General features: G+C 48.1%; 1 protein-coding gene across 1 annotated transcript in view; it reads right to left on the reverse strand.

The window, feature by feature from the left end:
• Positions 1 to 256: 256 nt before the first annotated feature.
• TRIM3 (tripartite motif containing 3) overlaps positions 257 to 25,941 on the reverse strand; it is a 176,783-nt gene continuing 151,098 nt past the window's right edge. The window contains exon 13 of the mRNA XM_068266463.1: positions 257 to 407. Within this exon, the coding sequence (XP_068122564.1) occupies positions 304 to 407 (104 nt within the window). The 3' untranslated portion in view covers positions 257 to 303. The remainder of the gene's footprint in view (positions 408 to 25,941) is intronic.

Raw genomic sequence — 25,941 nt, forward strand, 5'->3', positions numbered from 1 at the left:
GCACGGAACATTTTCAAACACTAAATGATGCAATCGACAGTGATCAGGGAGACTTGTATTAATCTCTATTCACCTCACTGGTGGCAGTCATGTGCTGCAGATGATAACACGTCACATACATGATCCTGTAAGAAACTATACCTTGGTTGCTATTGGCAACAGCACTACACCTTTGTTACGGCACCAGCAACTCATGAATAAAAGCTGCAAACACGACTCTCATCACAGCATAGGAGATAGAACTTCTTAGGCATCCTCAAAGTTTAGGAGTTTATTCAGTAAACAGATATACAGTACATGTGGTTACATCTTAGCGAAGCAGTTTGTTCTGTAGTAAGTCTTTTGTGTTACAGCTCTTGGCTCCCTTCCTGGTGAATGGTGGTAACCAGTCTTCGTTGCTCTTAGTCCTATATACAGCATACAGGTAGATAAGATGACAAGACATATTATAAATAAAAGTAAAGGGTGGAAGCCAGCAGTCACAGGAAGCAGAAGTCTCTCTGCAGCCCGTCACCGGCTTTAATACTGATCACCAAAAAAAGTTAAATGTGACATCATCTGAGCCCTACCCCCAAGCCTACAATTGGCGGGCATGGGCATGTGATCCACCTCATAAATTAATATTCCATTGCTTTATAACCTAGTTGCAAAGAATGCAATGTTTTGTAAAGATCGGCTTTGTTTACCGTTTCTGTCGTCTAACGGTCGGAGCAGTTAGACCCCAGACCTGATAACCCATTATGTGGCCTTCCACAAGGAACATGTTCCTTGTAACTGACTGCATCATTTCTTCTCAGAGAAACTCTGCTTAAAGGGAGACTCTGCAAATCAAGTCCTTTCACTAAACTCAGTTAAAGCAACTGAGGCCTTACATTCTAACAGATCCCACCTGGTGACCACTAGGGAGGGTCATTCACTCAGGAGTCAAAGCATGTGGATTATAAAGCAAACTGATGAGGAACACAGCAGGGGGTAGTTATAACTAAACTCACCAGCTCTGTGTGTTGCCCTCCACGCTGTCTTCCATCTCTCCAATACCTCCTCCTCCTGGCTGTGTAGGAGGCAATATCGGAGAGATGGCATGCAACATGGAGTTCAGCATAGTGTGTTTCCCAGGATTGTCTTTGCTTTACCAACCTCTGCTTGGCATTGTGTACATGGTTGTGTGTTATGCAGCAGTATTCCTGAGTCTGCTGTTCCCCGCTGTAGGCCATTTATCTTACATCAGTCGCAGCTGTGGGCCATTTATCTTACATCAGTCGCAGCTGTGGGCCATTTATCTTACATCAGTCCCAGCTGTGGGCCATTTATCTTACATCAGCCGCAGCTGTGGGCCATTTATCTTACATCAGTGGCAGCTGTAGGCCATTTATCTTACATCAATCCCAGCTGTGGGCCATTTATCTTACATCAGTGGCAGCTGTGTGCCATTTATCTTACATCAGTCCCAGCTGTGTGCCATTTATCTTACATCAGTCGCAGCTGTGGGCCATTTATCTTACATCAGTGGCAGCTGTGGGCCATTTATCTTACATCAGTGGCAGCTGTGGGCCATTTATCTTACATCAGTCCCAGCTGTGGGCCATTTATCTAACATCAGTCGCAGCTGTAGGTCATTTATCTTACATCAGTCGCAGCTGTGGGCCATTTATCTTACATCAGTGGCAGCTGTGGGCCATTTATCTTACATCAGTGGCAGCTGTGGGCCATTTATCTTACATCAGTCCCAGCTGTGGGCCATTTATCTTACATCAGTGGCAGCTGTAGGCCATTTATCTTACATCAGTCGCAGCTGTGGGCCATTTATCTTAAATCAGTGGCAGCTGTGTGCCATTTATCTTACATCAGTCGCAGCTGTGGGCCATTTATCTTACATCAGTGGCAGCTGTGGGCCATTTATCTTACATCAGTCCCAGCTGTGGGCCATTTATCTTACATCAGTGGCAGCTGTGGGCCATTTATCTTACATCAGTGGCAGCTGTGGGCCATTTATCTTACATCAGTCGCAGCTGTGGGCCATTTATCTTACATCAGTCGCAGCTGTGGGCCATTTATCTTACATCAGTCCCAGCTGTGGGCCATTTATCTTACATCAGTCCCAGCTCTGGGCCATTTATCTTACATCAGTGGCAGCTGTGGGCCATTTATCTTACATCAGTCGCAGCTGTGGGCCATTTATCTTACATCAGTCCCAGCTGTGGGCCATTTATCTTACATCAGTGGCAGCTGTGGGCCATTTATCTTACATCAGTCCCAGCTGTGGGCCATTTATCTTACATCAGTGGCAGCTGTGGGCCATTTATCTTACATCAGTCCCAGCTGTGGGCCATTTATCTTACATCAGTCGCAGCTGTGGGCCATTTATCTTACATCAGTCGCAGCTGTGGGCCATTTATCTTACATCAGTCCCAGCTGTAGGCCATTTATCTTACATCAGTCCCAGCTGTGGGCCATTTATCTTACATCAGTCCCAGCTGTGGGCCATTTATCTTACATCAGTGGCAGCTGTGGGCCATTTATCTTACATCAGTGGCAGCTGTAGGCCATTTATCTTACATCAGTGGCAGCTGTGGGCCATTTATCTTACATCAGTGGCAGCTGTGGGCCATTTATCTTACATCAGTCGCAGCTGTAGGCCATTTATCTTACATCAGTGGCAGCTGTGGGCCATTTATCTTACATCGGTCCCAGCTGTAGGCCATTTATCTTACATCAGTGGCAGCTGTAGGCCATTTATCTTACATCAGTGGCAGCTGTGGGCCATTTATCTTACATCAGTCCCAGCTGTGGGCCATTTATCTTACATCAGTGGCAGCTGTAGGCCATTTATCTTACATCAGTCGCAGCTGTGGGCCATTTATCTTACATCAGTCCCAGCTGTGGGCCATTTATCTTACATCAATCCCAGCTGTGGGCCATTTATCTTACATCAGTGGCAGCTGTGGGCCATTTATCTTACATCAGTGGCAGCTGTGGGCCATTTATCTTACTTCAGTCCCAGCTGTGGGCCATTTATCTTACATCAGTGGCAGCTGTGGGCCATTTATCTTACATCAGTCGCAGCTGTGGGCCATTTATCTTACATCAGTCGCAGCTGTGGGCCATTTATCTTACATCAGTGGCAGCTGTGGGCCATTTATCTTACATCAGTGGCAGCTGTGGGCCATTTATCTTACATCAGTGGCAGCTGTGGGCCATTTATCTTACATCAGTGGCAGCTGTGGGCCATTTATCTTACATCAGTGGCAGCTGTGGGCCATTTATCTTACATCAGTCCCAGCTGTGTGCCATTTATCTTACATCAGTCGCAGCTGTGGGCCATTTATCTTACATCAGTGGCAGCTGTGGGCCATTTATCTTACATCAGTGGCAGCTGTGGGCCATTTATCTTACATCAGTCCCAGCTGTGGGCCATTTATCTAACATCAGTCGCAGCTGTAGGTCATTTATCTTACATCAGTCGCAGCTGTGGGCCATTTATCTTACATCAGTGGCAGCTGTGGGCCATTTATCTTACATCAGTGGCAGCTGTGTGCCATTTATCTTACATCAGTCGCAGCTGTGTGCCATTTATCTTACATCAGTCGCAGCTGTGGGCCATTTATCTTACATCAGTGGCAGCTGTGGGCCATTTATCTTACATCAGTCCCAGCTGTGGGCCATTTATCTTACATCAGTCGCAGCTGTGGGCCATTTATCTTACATCAGTCGCAGCTGTGGGCCATTTATCTTACATCAGTCGCAGCTGTGGCCCATTTATCTTACATCAGTCCCAGCTGTGGCCCATTTATCTTACATCAGTGGCAGCTGTGGGCCATTTATCTTACATCAGTCGCAGCTGTGGGCCATTTATCTTACATCAGTCGCAGCTGTGGGCCATTTATCTTACATCAGTCGCAGCTGTGGGCCATTTATCTTGCATCAGTGGCAGCTGTGGGCCATTTATCTTACATCAGTGGCAGCTGTGGGCCATTTATCTTACATCAGTGGCAGCTGTGGGCCATTTATCTTACATCAGTGGCAGCTGTGGGCCATTTATCTTACATCAGTGGCAGCTGTGGGCCATTTATCTTACATCAGTCGCAGCTGTGGGCCATTTATCTTACATCAGTCGCAGCTGTGGGCCATTTATCTTACATCAGGCCCAGCTGTGGGCCATTTATCTTACATCAGTCCCAGCTGTGGGCCATTTATCTTACATCAGTGGCAGCTGTGGGCCATTTATCTTACATCAGTGGCAGCTGTGGGCCATTTATCTTACATCAGTCCCAGCTGTGGGCCATTTATCTTACATCAGTGGCAGCTGTGGGCCATTTATCTTACATCAGTCCCAGCTGTGGGCCATTTATCTTACATCAGTGGCAGCTGTGGGCCATTTATCTAACATCAGTCGCAGCTGTAGGTCATTTATCTTACATCAGTCGCAGCTGTGGGCCATTTATCTTACATCAGTGGCAGCTGTGGGCCATTTATCTTACATCAGTGGCAGCTGTGGGCCATTTATCTTACATCAGTCCCAGCTGTGGGCCATTTATCTAACATCAGTCGCAGCTGTAGGTGATTTATCTTACATCAGTCGCAGCTGTGGGACATTTATCTTACATCAGTGGCAGCTGTGGGCCATTTATCTTACATCAGTGGCAGCTGTGGGCCATTTATCTTACATCAGTCCCAGCTGTGGGCCATTTATCTTACATCAGTGGCAGCAGTGGGCCATTTATCTTACATCAGTCGCAGCTGTGGGCCATTTATCTTACATCAGTGGCAGCTGTGGGCCATTTATCTTACATCAGTGGCAGCTGTGGGCCATTTATCTTACATCAGTGGCAGCTGTGGGCCATTTATCTTACATCAGTGGCAGCTGTGGGCCATTTATCTTACATCAGTCCCAGCTGTGTGCCATTTATCTTACATCAGTCGCAGCTGTGGGCCATTTATCTTACATCAGTCGCAGCTGTGGGCCATTTATCTTACATCAGTCGCAGCTGTGGGCCATTTATCTTACATCAGTCCCAGCTGTGGGCCATTTATCTTACATCAGTGGCAGCTGTGGGCCATTTATCTTACATCAGTGGCAGCTGTGGGCCATTTATCTTACATCAGTCGCAGCTGTGGGCCATTTATCTTACATCAGTGGCAGCTGTGGGCCATTTATCTTACATCAGTGGCAGCTGTGGGCCATTTATCTTACATCAGTGGCAGCTGTGGGCCATTTATCTTACATCAGTGGCAGCTGTGGGCCATTTATCTTACATCAGTGGCAGCTGTGGGCCATTTATCTTACATCAGTCGCAGCTGTGGGCCATTTATCTTACATCAGTGGCAGCTGTGGGCCATTTATCTTACATCAGTGGCAGCTGTGGGCCATTTATCTTACATCAGTGGCAGCTGTGGGCCATTTATCTTACATCAGTGGCAGCTGTGGGCCATTTATCTTACATCAGTCCCAGCTGTGGGCCATTTATCTTACATCAGTGGCAGCTGTGGGCCATTTATCTTACATCAGTCCCAGCTGTGGGCCATTTATCTTACATCAGTGGCAGCTGTGGGCCATTTATCTTACATCAGTCCCAGCTGTGGGCCATTTATCTTACATCAGTGGCAGCTGTGGGCCATTTATCTTACATCAGTGGCAGCTGTGGGCCATTTATCTTACATCAGTGGCAGCTGTGGGCCATTTATCTTACATCAGTGGCAGCTGTGGGCCATTTATCTTACATCAGTGGCAGCTGTGGGCCATTTATCTTACATCAGTCGCAGCTGTAGGCCATTTATCTTACATCAGTGGCAGCTGTGGGCCATTTATCTTACATCGGTCCCAGCTGTAGGCCATTTATCTTACATCAGTCCCAGCTGTGGGCCATTTATCTTACATCAGTGGCAGCTGTGGGCCATTTATCTTACATCAGTGGCAGCTGTAGGCCATTTATCTTACATCAGTCGCAGCTGTGGGCCATTTATCTTACATCAGTCCCAGCTGTGGGCCATTTATCTTACATCAATCCCAGCTGTGGGCCATTTATCTTACATCAGTCCCAGCTGTGGGCCATTTATCTTACATCAGTCCCAGCTGTGGGCCATTTATCTTACATCAGTCCCAGCTGTAGGCCATTTATCTTACATCAGTCGCAGCTGTAGGCCATTTATCTTACATCAGTCCCAGCTGTGGGCCATTTATCTTACATCAGTGGCAGCTGTGGGCCATTTATCTTACATCAGTCGCAGCTGTGGGCCATTTATCTTACATCAGTCGCAGCTGTGGGCCATTTATCTTACATCAGTGGCAGCTGTGGGCCATTTATCTTACATCAGTGGCAGCTGTGGGCCATTTATCTTATATCAGTCGCAGCTGTGGGCCACAGGGGCGTAGCAATAGGGGTTGCAGAGGTAGCGGCCGCATCGGGGCCCTTGGGCCAGAGGGGCCCCATGGGGCCCTTCCTAAACCAAAGTATTAGCTGTTCATTGGTCCTGTGGTGGTAATAATCACTTCTATAGATGCTTTGAATGGTAGTAATAATTAAAACACTGTCCCCTATCCCCTTCTTGCACCTCTAATACTGTAGATGATCTTGGCAGGTTTTGTTGTGCTGTATCAAGTGTTACGTATAGAGTGCTTGGGGGGGCCCAATGTAAAACTCGCACCGGGGCCCCGAGCTCCATAGCTACGCCACTGGTAGGCCATTTATCTTACATCAGTGGCAGCTGTGGGCCATTTATCTTACATCAGTGGCAGCTGTGGGCCATTTATCTTACATCAGTGGCAGCTGTGGGCCATTTATCTTACATCAGTCCCAGCTGTGGGCCATTTATCTTACATCAGTGGCAGCTGTGGGCCATATATATTACATCAGTGGCAGCTGTGGGCCATATATATTACATCAGTGGCAGCTGTGCGCCATTTATCTTACATCAGTGGCAGCTGTGGGCCATTTATCTTACATCAGTGGCAGCTGTGGGCCAATTATCTTACATCAGTCGCAGCTGTGGGCCATTTATCTTACATCAGTCGCAGCTGTGGGCCATTTATCTTACATCAGTGGCAGCTGTGGGCCATTTATCTTACATCAGTCCCAGCTGTAGGCCATTTATCTTAAATCAGTGGCAGCTGTGGGCCATTTATCTTACATCAGTGGCAGCTGTGGGCCATTTATCTAACATCAGTCCCAGCTGTAGGCCATTTATCTTACATCAGTGGCAGCTGTAGGCCATTTATCTTACATCAGTCCCAGCTGTAGGCCATTTATCTTACATCAGTGGCAGCTGTGGGCCATTTATCTTACATCAGTCCCAGCTGTGGGCCATTTATCTTACATCAGTCCCAGCTGTGGGCCATTTATCTTACATCAGTGGCAGCTGTGGGCCATTTATCTTACATCAGTCCCAGCTGTAGGCCATTTATCTTACATCAGTGGCAGCTGTGGGCCATTTATCTTACATCAGTCGCAGCTGTAGGCCATTTATCTTACATCAGTCCCAGCTGTGGGCCATTTATCTTACATCAGTGGCAGCTGTGGGCCATTTATCTTACATCAGTGGCAGCTGTAGGCCATTTATCTTACATCAGTCGCAGCTGTGGGCCATTTATCTTACATCAGTCCCAGCTGTGGGCCATTTATCTTACATCAATCCCAGCTGTGGGCCATTTATCTTACATCAGTGGCAGCTGTGGGCCATTTATCTTACATCAGTCCCAGCTGTGGGCCATTTATCTTACATCAGTCCCAGCTGTAGGCCATTTATCTTACATCAGTCGCAGCTGTAGGCCATTTATCTTACATCAGTCCCAGCTGTAGGCCATTTATCTTACATCAGTGGCAGCTGTGGGCCATTTATCTTACATCAGTGGCAGCTGTGGGCCATTTATCTTACATCAGTGGCAGCTGTGGGCCATTTATCTTACATCAGTCGCAGCTGTGGGCCATTTATCTTACATCAGTCGCAGCTGTGGGCCATTTATCTTACATCAGTGGCAGCTGTGGGCCATTTATCTTACATCAGTGGCAGCTGTGGGCCATTTATCTTACATCAGTGGCAGCTGTGGGCCATTTATCTTATATCAGTCGCAGCTGTGGGCCACAGGGGCGTAGCAATAGGGGTTGCAGAGGTAGCGGCCGCATCGGGGCCCTTGGGCCAGAGGGGCCCCATGGGGCCCTTCCTAAACCAAAGTATTAGCTGTTCATTGGTCCTGTGGTGGTAATAATCACTTCTATAGATGCTTTGAATGGTAGTAATAATTAAAACACTGTCCCCTATCCCCTTCTTGCACCTCTAATACTGTAGATGATCTTGGCAGGTTTTGTTGTGCTGTATCAAGTGTTACGTATAGAGTGCTTGGGGGGGCCCAATGTAAAACTCGCACCGGGGCCCCGAGCTCCATAGCTACGCCACTGGTAGGCCATTTATCTTACATCAGTGGCAGCTGTGGGCCATTTATCTTACATCAGTGGCAGCTGTGGGCCATTTATCTTACATCAGTGGCAGCTGTGGGCCATTTATCTTACATCAGTCCCAGCTGTGGGCCATTTATCTTACATCAGTGGCAGCTGTGGGCCATATATATTACATCAGTGGCAGCTGTGCGCCATTTATCTTACATCAGTGGCAGCTGTGGGCCATTTATCTTACATCAGTGGCAGCTGTGGGCCATTTATCTTACATCAGTCGCAGCTTTGGGCCATTTATCTTACATCAGTCGCAGCTGTGGGCCATTTATCTTACATCAGTGGCAGCTGTGGGCCATTTATCTTACATCAGTCCCAGCTGTAGGCCATTTATCTTACATCAGTGGCAGCTGTGGGCCATTTATCTTACATCAGTGGCAGCTGTGGGCCATTTATCTTACATCAGTGGCAGCTGTAGGCCATTTATCTTACATCAGTCCCAGCTGTAGGCCATTTATCTTACATCAGTGGCAGCTGTGGGCCATTTATCTTACATCAGTCGCAGCTGTAGGCCATTTATCTTACATCAGTCCCAGCTGTGGGCTATTTATCTTACATCAGTGGCAGCTGTGGGCCATTTATCTTACATCAGTCCCAGCTGTAGGCCATTTATCTTACATCAGTGGCAGCTGTGGGCCATTTATCTTACATCAGTCCCAGATGTGGGCCATTTATCTTACATCAGTGGCAGCTGTGGGCCATTTATCTTACATCATTGGCAGCTGTGGGCCATTTATCTTACATCAGTGGCAGCTGTGGGCCATTTATCTTACATCAGTCCCAGCTGTGGGCCATTTATCTTACATCAGTCCCAGCTGTAGGCCATTTATCTTACATCAGTCCCAGCTGTGGGCCATTTATCTTACATCAGTGGCAGCTGTGGGCCATATATATTACATCAGTGGCAGCTGTGGGCCATTTATCTTACATCAGTGGCAGCTGTGGGCCATTTATCTTACATCAGTGGCAGCTGTGGGCCATTTATCTTACATCAGTGGCAGCTGTGGGCCATTTATCTTACATCAGTCGCAGCTGTGGGCCATTTATCTTACATCAGTCGCAGCTGTGGGCCATTTATCTTACATCAGTCGCAGCTGTGGGCCATTTATCTTACATCAGTGGCAGCTGTGGGCCATTTATCTTACATCAGTGGCAGCTGTGGGCCATTTATCTTACATCAGTCCCAGCTGTAGGCCATTTATCTTACATCAGTCCCAGCTGTGGGCCATTTATCTTACATCAGTCCCAGCTGTGGGCCATTTATCTTACATCAGTGGCAGCTGTGGGCCATATATCTTACATCAGTGGCAGCTGTGGGCCATTTATCTTACATCAGTGGCAGCTGTGGGCCATTTATCTTACATCAGTGGCAGCTGTGGGCCATTTATCTTACATCAGTGGCAGCTGTGGGCCATTTATCTTACATCAGTCGCAGCTGTGGGCCATTTATCTTACATCAGTCGCAGCTGTGGGCCATTTATCTTACATCAGTCGCAGCTGTGGGCCATTTATCTTACATCAGTCGCAGCTGTGGGCCATTTATCTTACATCAGTCCCAGCTGTGGGCTATTTATCTTACATCAGTCCCAGCTGTGGGCCATTTATCTTACATCAGTCCCAGCTGTGGGCCATTTATCTTACATCAGTCCCAGCTGTGGGCCATTTATCTTACATCAGTCCCAGCTGTGGGCCATTTATCTTACATCAGTCCCAGCTGTGGGCCATTTATCTTACATCAGTCCCAGCTGTGGGCCATTTATCTTACATCAGTCCCAGCTGTGGGCCATTTATCTTACATCAGTCCCAGCTGTGGACCATTTATCTTACATCAGTGGCAGCTGTGGGCCATTTATCTTACATCAGTCCCAGCTGTGGACCATTTATCTTACATCAGTGGCAGCTGTGGGCCATTTATCTTACATCAGTGGCAGCTGTAGGCCATTTATCTTACATCAGTCCCAGCTGTGGGCCATTTATCTTACATCAGTCCCAGCTGTGGGCCATTTATCTTACATCAGTCGCAGCTGTGGGCCATTTATCTTACATCAGTCGCAGCTGTGGGCCATTTATCTTACATCAGTCCCAGCTGTGGGCCATTTATCTTATATCAGTCGCAGCTGTGGGCCATTTATCTTACATCAGTCCCAGATGTGGGCCATTTATCTTACATCAGTCCCAGCTGTAGGCCATTTATCTTACATCAGTCCCAGCTGTAGGCCATTTATCTTACATCAGTCCCAGCTGTGGGCCATTTATCTTACATCAGTCGCAGCTGTGGGCCATTTATCTTACATCAGTCCCAGCTGTGGGCCATTTATTTTACATCAGTGGCAGCTGTGGGCCATTTATCTAACATCAGTGGCAGCTGTGGGCCATTTATCTTACATCAGTGGCAGCTGTGGGCCATTTATCTTACATCAGTGGCAGCTGTGGGCCATTTATCTTACATCAGTGGCAGCTGTGGGCCATTTATCTTACATCAGTCCCAGCTGTGGGCCATTTATCTTACATCAGTCCCAGCTGTGGGCCATTTATCTTACATCAGTGGCAGCTGTAGGCCATTTATCTTACATCAGTCGCAGCTGTGGGCCATTTATCTTACATCAGCCGCAGCTGTAGGCCATTTATCTTACATCAGTCCCAGCTGTGGGCCATTTATCTTACATCAGTGGCAGCTGTGGGCCATTTATCTTACATCAGTCCCAGCTGTAGGCCATTTATCTTACATCAGTCCCAGCTGTGGGCCATTTATCTTACATCAGTGGCAGCTGTGGGCCATTTATCTTACATCAGTGGCAGCTGTGGGCCATTTATCTTACATCAGTCCCAGCTGTAGGCCATTTATCTTACATCAGTGGCAGCTGTGGGCCATTTATCTTACATCAGTCCCAGCTGTGGGCCATTTATCTTACATCAGTGGCAGCTGTGGGCCATTTATCTTACATCAGTCGCAGCTGTGGGCCATTTATCTTACATCAGTCCCAGCTGTAGGCCATTTATCTTACATCAGTCCCAGCTGTGGGCCATTTATCTTACATCAGTCCCAGCTGTGGGCCATTTATCTTACATCAGTGGCAGCTGTGGGCCATTTATCTTACATCAGTCCCAGCTGTGGGCCATTTATCTTACATCAGTGGCAGCTGTGGGCCATTTATCTTACATCAGTGGCAGCTGTGGGCCATTTATCTTACATCAGTCCCAGCTGTGGGCCATTTATCTTACATCAGTGGCAGCTGTAGGCCATTTATCTTACATCAGTCCCAGCTGTGGGCCATTTATCTTATATCAGTCCCAGCTGTAGGCCATTTATGTTATATCAGTCCCAGCTGTAGGCCATTTATCTTACATCAGTCCCAGCTGTGGGCCATTTATCTTACATCAGTCCCAGCTGTGGGCCATTTATCTTACATCAGTCGCAGCTGTAGGCCATTTATCTTACATCAGTCCCAGCTGTAGGCCATTTATCTTACATCAGTCCCAGCTGTAGGCCATTTATCTTACATCAGTCGCAGCTGTAGGCCATTTATCTTACATCAGTGGCAGCTGTGGGCCATTTATCTTACATCAGTGGCAGCTGTGGGCCATTTATCTTACATCAGTGGCAGCTGTGGGCCATTTATCTTACATCAGTGGCAGCTGTGGGCCATTTATCTTACATCAGTGGCAGCTGTGGGCCATTTATCTTACATCAGTCCCAGCTGTGGGCCATTTATCTTACATCAGTCCCAGCTGTGGGCCATTTATCTTACATCAGTCCCAGCTGTGGGCCATTTATCTTACATCAGTCGCAGCTGTGGGCCATTTATCTTACATCAGTCGCAGCTGTGGGCCATTTATCTTACATCAGTCGCAGCTGTGGGCCATTTATCTTACATCAGTCGCAGCTGTGGGCCATTTATCTTACATCAGTCCCAGCTGTGGGCCATTTATCTTACATCAGTCCCAGCTGTGGGCCATTTATCTTACATCAGTGGCAGCTGTAGGTCATTTATCTTACATCAGTGGCAGCTGTAGGCCATTTATCTTACATCAGTGGCAGCTGTGGGCCATTTATCTTACATCAGTCCCAGCTGTGGGCCATTTATCTTACATCAGTCCCAGCTGTGGGCCATTTATCTTACATCAGTCGCAGCTGTGGGCCATTTATCTTACATCAGTCGCAGCTGTGGGCCATTTATCTTACATCAGTCGCAGCTGTGGGCCATTTATCTTACATCAGTCGCAGCTGTGGGCCATTTATCTTACATCAGTCGCAGCTGTGGGCCATTTATCTTACATCAGTCGCAGCTGTGGGCCATTTATCTTACATCAGTCGCAGCTGTGGGCCATTTATCTTACATCAGTCGCAGCTGTGGGCCATTTATCTTACATCAGTCGCAGCTGTGGGCCATTTATCTTACATCAGTCCCAGCTGTGGGCCATTTATCTTACATCAGTCCCAGCTGTGGGCCATTTATCTTACATCAGTGGCAGCTGTAGGCCATTTATCTTACATCAGTCCCAGCTGTGGGCCATTTATCTTACATCAGTCCCAGCTGTGGGCCATTTATCTTACATCAGTGGCAGCTGTGGGCCATTTATCTTACATCAGTGGCAGCTGTGGGCCATTTATCTTACATCAGTGGCAGCTGTGGGCCATTTATCTTGCATCAGTCCCAGCTGTGGGCCATTTATCTTACATCAGTCCCAGCTGTGGGCCATTTATCTTACATCAGTCCCAGCTGTGGGCCATTTATCTTACATCAGTCCCAGCTGTGGGCCATTTATCTTACATCAGTGGCAGCTGTGGGCCATTTATCTTACGTCAGTGGCAGCTGTGGGCCATTTATCTTACGTCAGTGGCTGCTGTGGGCCATTTATCTTACGTCAGTCCCAGCTGTGGGCCATTTATCTTACGTCAGTCGCAGCTGTGGGCCATTTATCTTACGTCAGTCGCAGCTGTGGGCCATTTATCTTACGTCAGTCGCAGCTGTGGGCCATTTATCTAACGTCAGTCCCAGCTGTGGGCCATTTATCTTACATCAGTCCCCGCTGTAGGTCATTTATCTTACATCAGTGGCAGCTGTGGGCCATTTATCTAACATCAGTCCCAGCTGTGGGCCATTTATCTTACATCAGTGGCAGCTGTGGGCCATTTATCTAACGTCAGTCCCAGCTGTGGGCCATTTATCTTACATCAGTGGCAGCTGTGGGCCATTTATCTTACATCAGTCCCAGCTGTAGGCCATTTATCTTACATCAGTGGCAGCTGTGGGCCATTTATCTTACATCAGTGGCAGCTGTGGGCCATTTATCTTACATCAGCCGCAGCTGTAGGCCATTTATCTTACATCAGTGGCAGCTGTAGGCCATTTATCTTACATCAGTCCCAGCTGTGGGCCATTTATCTTACATCAGCCCCTGCTGTGGGCCATTTATCTTACATCAGCGGCAGCTGTGGGTCATTTATCTTACATCAGTCCCAGCTGTGGGTCATTTATCTTACATCAGTCCCAGCTGTGGGTCATTTATCTTACATCAGTCCCAGCTGTGGGCCATTTATCTTACATCAGTCCCAGCTGTGGGCCATTTATCTTACATCAGTCCCAGCTGTGGGCCATTTATCTTACATCAGTCCCAGCTGTGGGCCATTTATCTTACATCAGTCCCAGCTGTGGGCCATTTATCTTACATCATTTGCAGCTGTGGACCATTTATCTTACATCAGTGGCAGCTGTGGGCCATTTATCTTACATCAGTGGCAGCTGTGGGCCATTTATCTTCCATCAGTCCCAGCTGTGGGCCATTTATCTTACATCAGTGGCAGCTGTGGGCCATTTATCTTACATCAGTGGCAGCTGTGGGCCATTTATCTTACATCAGTGGCAGCTGTGGGCCATTTATCTTACATCAGTCCCAGCTGTGGGCCATTTATCTTACATCAGTCCCAGCTGTGGGCCATTTATCTTACATCAGTCCCAGCTGTGGGCCATTTATCTTACATCAGTCCCAGCTGTGGGCCATTTATCTTACATCAGTGGCAGCTGTGGGCCATTTATCTTACATCAGCCGCAGCTGTAGGCCATTTATCTTACATCAGCCCCAGCTGTGGGCCATTTATCTTACATCACCGGCAGCTGTGGGCCATTTATCTTACATCAGTCCCAGCTGTGGGCCATTTATCTTACATCAGTCCCAGCTGTGGGCCATTTATCTTACATCAGTCCCAGCTGTGGGCCATTTATCTTACATCAGTCCCAGCTGTGGGCCATTTATCTTACATCAGTCCCAGCTGTGGGCCATTTATCTTACATCATTGGCAGCTGTGGGCCATTTATCTTACATCATTTGCAGCTGTGGGCCATTTATCTTACATCAGTGGCAGCTGTGGGCCATTTATCTTACATCAGTGGCAGCTGTGGGCCATTTATCTTACATCAGTCCCAGCTGTGGGCCATTTATCTTACATCAGTGGCAGCTGTGGGCCATTTATCTTACATCAGTGGCAGCTGTGGGCCATTTATCTTACATCAGTGGCAGCTGTGGGCCATTTATCTTACATCAGTGGCAGCTGTGGGCCATTTATCTTACATCAGTCCCAGCTGTGGGCCATTTATCTTACATCAGTGGCAGCTGTGGGCCATTTATCTTACATCAGTGGCAGCTGTGGGCCATTTATCTTACATCAGTCCCAGCTGTGGGCCATTTATCTTACATCAGTCCCAGCTGTGGGCCATTTATCTTACATCAGTGGCAGCTGTGGGCCATTTATCTTACATCAGTCCCAGCTGTGGGCCATTTATCGTACATCAGTGGCAGCTGTAGGCCGTTTATCTTACATCAGTCCCAGCTGTGGGCCGTTTATCTTACATCAGTCCCAGCTGTGGGCCATTTATCTTACATCAGTGGCAGCTGTAGGCGATTTATCTTACATCAGTGGCAGCTGTGGGCCATTTATCTTACATCAGTGGCAGCTGTGGGCCATTTATCTTACATCAGTGGCAGCTGTGGGCCATTTATCTTACATCAGTGGCAGCTGTGGGCCATTTATCTTACATCAGTGGCAGCTGTGGGCCGTTTATCTTACATCAGTGGCAGCTGTGGGCCGTTTATCTTACATCAGTCCCAGCTGTGGGCCGTTTATCTTACATCAGTCCCAGCTGTGGGCCGTTTATCTTCCATCAGTCCCAGCTGTGGGCCGTTTATCTTCCATCAGTCCCAGCTGTGGGCCATTTATCTTACATCAGTCGCAGCTGTGGGCCATTTATCTTACATCAGTCGCAGCTGTAGGCCATTTATCTTACATCAGTGGCAGCTGTAGGCCATTTATCTTACATCAGTGGCAGCTGTGGGCCATTTATCTTACATCAGTCGCAGCTGTGGGCCATTTATCTTACATCAGTCGCAGCTGTGGGCCATTTATCTTACATCAGTCGCAGCTGTGGGCCATTTATCTTACATCAGTGGCAGCTGTGGGCCATTTATCTTACATCAGTCCCAGCTGTGGGCCATTTATCTTACATCAGTGGCAGCTGTGGGCCATTTATCTTACATCAGTGGCAGCTGTGGGCCATTTATCTTACATCAGTGGCAGCTGTGGGCCATTTATCTTACATCAGTGGCAGCTGTGGGCCATTTATCTTACATCAGTGGCAGCTGTGGGCCATTTATCTTACATCAGTCCCAGCTGTGGGCCATTTATCTTACATCAGTCCCAGCTGTGGGCCATTTATCTTACATCAGTCGCAGCTGTAGGCCATTTATCTTACATCAGTCCCAGCTGTAGGCCATTTATCTTACATCAGTGGCAGCTGTGGGCCATTTATCTTACATCAGTCCCAGCTGTGGGCCATTTATCTTACATCAGTCCCAGCTGTGGGCCATTTATCTTACATCAGTCCCAGCTGTGGGCCATTTATCTTACATCAGTCCCAGCTGTGGGCCATTTATCTTACATCACTGGCAGCTGTGGGCCATTTATCTTACATCAGTCGCAGCTGTGGGCCATTTATCTTACATCAGTCCCAGCTGTGGGCCATTTATCTTACATCAGTCCCAGCTGTGGGCCATTTATCTTATAACTCTCCCTTGTTGCTGCCTCTGTGTGTTGCCCTCCACGCTGTCTTCCATCTCTCCAATACCTCCTCCTCCTGGCTGTGTAGGAGGCAGTATCGGAGAGATGGCATGCAACATGGAGTTCAGCATAGTGTGTTTCCCAGGATTGTCTTTGCTTTACCCACTTCTGCTTGGCATTGTGTACATGGTTGTGTGTTATGCAGCAGTATTCCTGAGTCTGTTGTTCCCAGCTGTATGTTGCTCCACCATTAGCACATGCAAGGTGCATGGCTGTACATTTATGTCCAGTTCACCTGCCATGTGTCTGCCTGTATAGCCATGCTGTCAGAGCTCTCTGTAGTACACTGCCAGCCTGTGTCCATAACAACCAGCAGGGCCAGTTACATTCCCCAAACGCTGTGATATAATCAGTCTATACAGGACATCATTCCACTAGTGGCTCCGCTGGTGACGTCACATTACAGCTGTGCTGTCCATCTAATAGCCGCATGGTTTCCTTATCACGGCTGTAGACTAGCGATGGTTAATGAGATGGAAATAATTACAGGTTGATGCAGGATTATGCAAATTCTGTATGTAAATCTATCCAGCTAGGCAATGGGCCAATCAAATAATACTGAGGTCAAATTCGATTGGTCCATTTTCAAGCTGCATAAACTGCATACAAAATCGCATAAACCTTCATCAACTCAAAATGGATGCAGCAAATCTGTGGCTGCCGCCCATGATCTGATATAACCCAGGTGAGGGCAACAAACTCTTCCTCTGGGTGTATACACATGTTCCATGTATATTGGCCACTTTTTCCACCTCCAATTAGCCGGTTCAGCACCGCAGTGCCGAAAACCTCATGCATCCAAGCAACGTTCACCTCCCATTCATTCGCCTATAACTTTATTGCTACTTATCACAATGAATTGATCTAGATCTTGTTTTTTCCGCCACTAATTAGGCTTTCTTTGGGTAGTACATTTTGCTAAGACTTATTTTTTTCTGCATGCATTTTAACAGGAAGATTAAGAAAGAAATGAAAAAAAATCATTATTTCTCAGTTTTTGGCCATTATAGTTTGAAATTAATATACGCTACCGTAATTAAAACTCATGTATTTTATTTGCCCATCTGTCCCGGTTATTACACCGTTTAACCTGCTGAGCGGTCTGGACGAGCTCAGCTCGTCCATCACCGCCGGAGGCTGCCGCTCAGGCCCTGCTGGGCCGATTTTGATGAAATAAAGTGCAGCACACGCAGCCGGCACTTTGCCAGCCGCGTGTGCTGCCTGATCGCCGCCGCTCTGCGGCGATCCGCCGCGAGCAGCGGCGAAAGAGGGTCCCCCCAGCCGCCTGAGCCCAGCGTAGCCGGAACAAAAAGTTCCGGCCAGCGCTAAGGGCTGGATCGGAGGCGGCTGACGTCAGGACGTCGGCTGACGTCGATGACGTCACTCCGCTCGTCGCTATGGCGACGATGTAAGCAAAACAAGGAAGGCCGCTCATTGCGGCCTTCCTTGTTTATTCTGGGCGCCGGAGGCGATCGGAAGATCGCCTCCGGAGCGCCCTCTAGTGGGCTTTCATGCAGCCAACTTTCAGTTGGCTGCATGAAATAGTTTTTTTTTTATTCAAAAAAAACCCTCCCGCAGCCACCCTGGCGATTTAATCAGAACGCCAGGGTGGTTTAACAATGTCCCTATCACAATTTATGGCGCCGATATTTTATTTAGAAATAAAGGTGCAATTTTACAATTTGCGTCCATCACTATTTATAAGCTTATAATTTTAAATAATATAATAACATATTCTCTTGACGTGCATATTTAAAAAGTTCAGACCCTTGGGTAACTATTTATGTTGTTTTTGTTTGTTATTTTATTGTATTTTTTATTTATTTATTTATTTTTAATAAAAAATGTATGTGGGTAATTTTTGTTGTGGGAGGGAAACTGTTTATTTTACATGTAAAATAATATTGTTTAATTAAAAATGTATGTGGGTGCAGTTTACAGTGAAGAAAGTCCTGGATGCGAATGATCTCGCATCCAGGAACTAAAAGGCAGAGGAGAAGTTTCCTGGGGGCAGAAATACCGTGCTCTCTGGATAGAAAGTGTCGGTATTTTTGAGGGGAAGTTACTGTAGATCGGTTAATGGGAATTATATTCCCATTCACTGAGCGGGGGCTAGGTAGGCCGAACTGGTTAATGGGAGATCTTTCCTGCACAATCTCTTCAGGTAGCAGAAGGATCAACCAATTTTAAAACCGTGGAGGTGGTAAAATTGGCCAACCATAATTGGATGTGTGTATGCACACTAAGGCCCTGTTCACAGTGGTCAATTGCATTGCAGTGTAATTCTGCATGTCAACTCACTGCCCATACAATCCTATGGGCCTGTTCACAGTAATGGATCACGTTATTCTAACTGCAGGCATTGCATTAATGTCTATGGCCAGTCATTATAACGCGTGAGTTATGCCACTGAGCACTGTGACTCCGGCCTCAGGGTCCTTTGTACACCGCATATGCTGCATTGCAGAATCATTCTGTATGTCATCCCACTGCCCACACATACAGTGCTATGGTCCTGTTCACAGTACTGCGCTGTAACTGATCGCTGCCCATACAATGCTATGGTCCTGTTCACAGTACTGCGCTGTAACTGATCGCTGCCCATACAATGCTATGGGCCTGGTCACAGTACTGCGCTGTAACTGATCGCTGCCCATACAGTGCTATGGGCCTGGTCACAGTACTGCGCTGTAACTGATCACTGCCCGTACAATGCTATGGGCCTGGTCACAGTACTGCGCTGTAACTGATCGCCGCCCATACAGTGCTATGAGCCTGGTCACAGTACTGCGCTGTAACTGATCACTGCCCATACAAGGCTATGGGCCTGGTCACAGTACTGCGCTGTAACTGATCACTGCCTATACAATGCTATGGGCCTGGTCACAGTACTGCGCTGTAACTGATCACTGCCCATACAATTCTATGGGCCTGGTCACAGTACTGCGCTGTAACTGATTACCGCCCATACAATGCTATGGGCCTGGTCACAGTACTGCCCTGTAACTGATTGCCGCCCATACAATGCTATGGGCCTGGTCACAGTACTACCCTGTAACTGATCGCCGCCCATACAATGCTATGAGCCTGGTCACAGTACTGTGCTGTAACTGATCACTGCCCGTACCATGCTATGGGCCTGGTCACAGTACTGCGCTGTAACTGATCGCTGCCCATACAGTGCTATGAGCCTGGTCACAGTACTGTGCTGTAACTGATCGCTGCCCATACAGTGCTATGAGCCTGGTCACAGTACTGCGCTGTAACTGATCGCTGCCCATACAGTGCTATGAGCCTGGTCACAGTACTGGGCTGTAACTGATCGCTGCCCATACAGTGCTATGAGCCTGGTCACAGTACTGCGCTGTAACTGATCGCTGCCCATACAGTGCTATGAGCCTGGTCACAGTACTGCGCTTTAACTGATCGCTGCCCATACAGTGCTATGAGCCTGGTCACAGTACTATGTTGTAACTGATCACTGTCCATACAATGCTATGAGCCTGGTCACAGTACTATGTTGTAACTGATCACTGCCCATACAATGCTATGGGACTGGTCACAGTACTGCACTGTAATTAATCACTCACCATACAATTCTATGGGCCTGGTCACAGTACTGCGCTGGAACTGATCACTGCCCATACAATGCTAAGGGCCTGGTCACAGTACTGCACTGTAACTGATCACTGCCCATACAGGGCCTGGTCACAGTACTGCACTGTAACTGATCACTGCTCATACAATGCTATGGGCTTGGTCACAGTACTGAGCTGTAACTGATCGCTGCCCATACAATGCTATGGGCCTGGTCACAGTACTGCTCTGTAACTGATCACTGCCCATACAATGCTATGGGCCTGGTCACAGTACTGAGCTGTAACTGATCACTGCCCATACAATGCTATTGGCCTGGTCACGGTACTGTGCTGTAAATGATCACTGCCCATACAATGCTATGGGCCTGGTCACAGTACTGCGCTGTAACTGATCACTGCCCATACAATGCTATAAGCCTGGTCACAGCACTGCGCTGTAACTGATCACTGCCCATACAAAGCTATAAGCCTGGTCACAGTACTGCGTTGTAACTGATCACCGTCCATACAATGCTATGGGCCTGGTCACAGTACTGCACTGTAACTGATCACTGCCCATACAGGGCCTGGTCACAGTACTGCGCTGTAACTGATCACTGCCCATACAATGCTATGGGCCTGGTCACAGTACTGCGCTGTAACTGATCACTGCCCATACAATGCTATGGGCCTGGTCACAGTGCTGCACTGTAACTGATCACTGCCCATACAGTGCTATGGGCCTGGTCACAGTACTGCGCTGTAACTGATCACTGCCTATACAATGCTATGGGCCTGGTCACAGTACTGTGCTGTAACTGATCACTGCCCATACAATCCTATGGGCCTGGTCACAGTGCTGCACTGTAACTGATCACTGCCCATACAGTGCTATGGGCCTGGTCACAGTACTGCGCTGTAACTGATCACTGCCCGTACAATGCTATGGGCCTGGTCACAGTACTGCGCTGTAACTGATCACTGCCTATACAATGCTATGGGCCTGGTCACAGTACTGTGCTGTAACTGATCACTGCCCATACAATCCTATGGGCCTGGTCACAGTGCTGCACTGTAACTGATCACTGCCCATACAGTGCTATGGGCCTGGTCACAGTACTGCGCTGTAACTGATCACTGCCCGTACAATGCTATGGGCCTGGTCACAGTACTGCGCTGTAACTGATCACTGCCTATACAATGCTATGGGCCTGGTCACAGTACTGTGCTGTAACTGATCACTGCCCATACAATTCTATGGGCCTGGTCACAATACTGCGCTATAACTGATCACTGCCCATACAATGCTATAAGCCTGTTCACAATACTGCGCTGTAACTGATCGCTGCCCGTACAATGCTATGGGCCTGGTCACAGTACTGCGCTGTAACTGATCACTGCCCGTACAATGCTATGGGCCTGGTCACAGCACTGCGCTGTAACTGATCACTGCCCATACAATGCTATGGGCCTGGTCACAGTACTGCGCTGTAACTGATCGCTGCCCATACAATGCTATGAGCCTGGTCACAGTACTGCGCTGTAACTGATCGCTGCCCATACAATGCTATGGGCCTGGTCACAGTACTGCCCTGTAACTGATCACTGCCCATACAATTCTATGGGCCTGGTCACAGTACTGCGCTGTAACTGATCACTGCCCATACAATGCTATGGGCCTGGTCACAGTACTGCCCTGTAACTGATCACTGGCCATACAATTCTATGGGCCTGGTCACAGTACTGCGCTGTAACTGATCACTGCCCATACAATGCTATGGGCCTGGTCACAGTACTGCGCTGTCACTGATCACTGCCCGTACCATGCTATGGGCCTGGTCACAGTACTGTACTGTAACTGATCACTGCCCGTACAATGCTATGGGCCTGGTCACAGTACTGCGCTGTAACTGATCACTGCCCATACAGTGCTATGAGCCTGGTCACAGTACTGCGCTGTGACTGATCACTGCCTATACAATGCTATTGGCCTGGTCACAGTACTGTGCGGTAACTGATCACTGCCCATACAATGCTATGGGCCTGGTCACAGTACTGCGCTGTAACTGATCACTGCCCATACAATGCTATTGGCCTGGTCACAGTACTGCGCTGTAACTGATCACTGCCCATACAATGCTATTGGCCTGGTCACGGTACTGTGCTGTAAATGATCACTGCCCATACAATGCTATGGGCCTGGTCACAGTACAGCGCTGTAACTGATCACTGCCCGTACAATGCTATGGGCCTGGTCACAGTACTGCAATGTAACTGATCACTGCCCATACAATGCTATGGGCCTGGTCACAGTACTGCGCTGTAACTGATCATTGCCCATACAATGCTATGGGACTGGTCACAGTACTGCGCTGTAACTGATCACTGCCCATACAATTCTATGGGCCTGGTCACATTACTGTGCTGTAACTGATCACTGGCCATACAATTCTATGGGCCTGGTCACAGTACTGCGCTGTAACTGATCACTCCCCATACAATGCTATGGGCCTGGTCACAGTACTGCAATGTAACTGATCACTGCCCATACAATGCTATGGGCCTGGTCACAGTACTGCGCTGTAACTGATCACTGCCCATACAATGCTATGGGACTGGTCACAGTACTGCGCTGTAACTGATCACTGCCCATACAATTCTATGGGCCTGGTCACATTACTGCGCTGTAACTGATCACTGGCCATACAATTCTATGGGCCTGGTCACAGTACTGCGCTGTAACTGATCACTGTCCATACAATGCTATGGGCCTGGTCACAGTACTGCGCTGTAACTGATCACTCCCCATACAATGCTATGGGCCTGGTCACAGTACTGCAATGTAACTGATCACTGCCCATACAATGCTATGGGCCTGGTCACAGTACTGCGCTGTAACTGATCACTGGCCATACAATGCTATGGGCCTGGTCACAGTACTGCGCTGTAACTGATCACTGCCCATACAATGCTATGGGCCTGGTCACAGTACTGCCCTGTAACTGATCACTGCCTATACAATGCTATGGGCCTGGTCACAGTACTGCGCTGTAACTGATCACTGCCTATACAATGCTATGGGGCTGGTCACAGTACTGTGCTGTAACTGATCACTGCCTATACAATGCTATGGGCCTGGTCACAGTACTGCCCTGTAACTGATCACTGCCTATACAATGCTATGGGCCTGGTCACAGTACTGCGCTGTAACTGATCACTGCCTATACAATGCTATGGGCCTGGTCACAGTACTGCGCTGTAACTGATCACTGCCTATACAATGCTATGGGGCTGATCACAGTACTGCGCTGTAAATGATCACTGCCTATACAATGCTATGGGCCTGGTCACAGTACTGCCCTGTAACTGATCACTGCCCATACAATTCTATGGGCCTGGTCACAGTACTGCGCTGTAACTGATCACTGCCTATACAATTCTATGGGCCTGGCCACAGTACTGCGCTGTAACTGATCACTGCCCATACAATGCTATGGGGCTGGTCACAGTACTGCACTGTAACTGATCACTGCCTATACAATGCTATGGGCCTGGTCACAGTACTGCACTAACTGATCACTGCCTATACAATGCTATGGGGCTGGTCACAGTACTGCGCTGTAACTGATCACTGCCTATACAATGCTATGGGCCTGGTCACAGTACTGCCCTGTAACTGATCACTGCCTATACAATGCTATGGGCCTGGTCACAGTACTGCGCTGTAACTGATCACTGCCTATACAATGCTATGGGCCTGGTCACAGTACTGCGCTGTAACTGATCACTGCCTATACAATGCTATGGGCCTGGTCACAGTACTGCTCTGTAACTGATCACTGCCCATACAATGCTATGGGCCTGGTCACAGTACTGCCCTGTAACTGTTCACTGCCTATACAATGCTATGGGCCTGGTCACAGTACTGCGCTGTAACTGATCACTGCCTATACAATGCTATGGGCCTGGTCACAGTACTGCGCTGTAACTGATCACTGCCTATACAATGCTATGGGCCTGGTCACAGTACTGCTCTGTAACTGATCACTGCCCATACAATGCTATGGGCCTGGTCACAGTACTGCTCTGTAACTGATCACTGCCCATACAATGCTATGGGCCTGGTCACAGTACTGCCCTGTAACTGATCACTGCCCATACAATGCTATGGGCCTGGTCACAGTACTGTGCTGTCACTGATCACTGCCTATACAATGCTATGGGCCTGGTCACAGTACTGCTCTGTAACTGATCACTGCCCATACAATGCTATGGGCCTGGTCACAGTACTGCTCTGTAACTGATCACTGCCCATACAATGCTATGGGCCTGGTCACAGTACTGCCCTGTAACTGATCACTGCCCATACAATGCTATGGGCCTGGTCACAGTACTGTGCTGTCACTGATCACTGCCTATACAATGCTATGGGCCTGGTCACAGTACTGCGCTGGAACTGATCACTGCCTATACAATGCTATGGGCCTGGTCACAGTACTGTGCTGTCACTGATCACTGCCTATACAATGCTATGGGCCTGGTCACAGTACTGCGCTGGAACTGATCACTGCCCATACAGGGCCTGGTCACAGTACTGCGCTGGCACTGATCATATTATTCTAGCTGGCTGCATGCAGGGCAGGCTTTGTGTTATCAGGTATGTTAGGAGTACTGTCTCCATTGCCGGTCACACTCATTATAATGTGTGCGTTATGTCCGGAGCTACTTAGACCAGCATTCCATAAAATAATGGGCTGTTCCTTATAAGAAGGGTGGTTTTCCTCATGTCTGAAAGAAGCGATTGTCAGGCCGCTACTCAAGGAGGTATCCTTAGATCCAGATGCCCGAAACAGCTACAGACCTGTCTCCAACCTCCCCTCGGTGGGGAACGTTACGGAAAAGGCTGTCTACCTCCAACTTGTAGCCAGGCTCTCCAGAAACAGCATCCTTGTCCTCTTCAATCTGGCTTCAGAAAACATCACAGCTGTGACACATTCCTCACCCAGATCTGCAGCGATCTGCTCAGGGCAAGAGACAGAGGCCAATGTGCCATGGAGATTTCACTCGACCGCTCAGCGGCTTTTGACACAGCTGATCATGACATCTTGCTTAAAGGATACCACAACTGACATGTGGCATAATGAGATAGACATGGGTATGTACAGTGCCTAGCACACAAATAACTATGCTGTGTTCCTTTTGTTCTTTCTCTGCCTGAAAGAGTTAAATATCAGGTATGTAAGTGGCTGACTCAGTCCTGACTCAGACAGGAAGTGACTACAGTGGGACCCTCACTGATAAGAAATGCCAACTATAAAACACTTTCCTAGCAGAAAATGGCTTCTGAGAGCAAGAAAGAGATAAAAAAGGGGGAATTTCTTATCAGTGAGGGTCACACTGTAGTCACTTCCTGTCTGAGTCAGGACTGAGTCAGCCACTTACATACCTGATATTTACCTCTTTCAGGCAGAGAAAGAAAAAAAGGAACACAGCCTAGTTATTTGTGTACTTGGCACTGTACATACCCATGTCTATCTCATTATGCCACATGTCAGTTGTGGTATCCTTTAAAGAAAACCTGTAACTAAAACAAAGTTCCCCTGAGGGGTCCTCACCTCGGGTGGGGGAAGCCTCTGGATCCTATAGAGGCTTCCCCCGCCGTCCTCGGTCCCACGACGGTCTCGCTGTGCCCCTCCGAACAGCGGGGGATGTAAATATTTACCTTCACAGCTCCAGCGCAGTATCGGCTCTACGCTCAGAGATAGGCTATCTCCGCCGGGCCGCTCTACTGTGCAGGCGCAAGTCTCCT

Source organism: Hyperolius riggenbachi, chromosome 2, assembly GCF_040937935.1.
Source record: "Hyperolius riggenbachi isolate aHypRig1 chromosome 2, aHypRig1.pri, whole genome shotgun sequence".
NCBI classification, from domain to species: Eukaryota; Metazoa; Chordata; class Amphibia; order Anura; family Hyperoliidae; genus Hyperolius; species Hyperolius riggenbachi.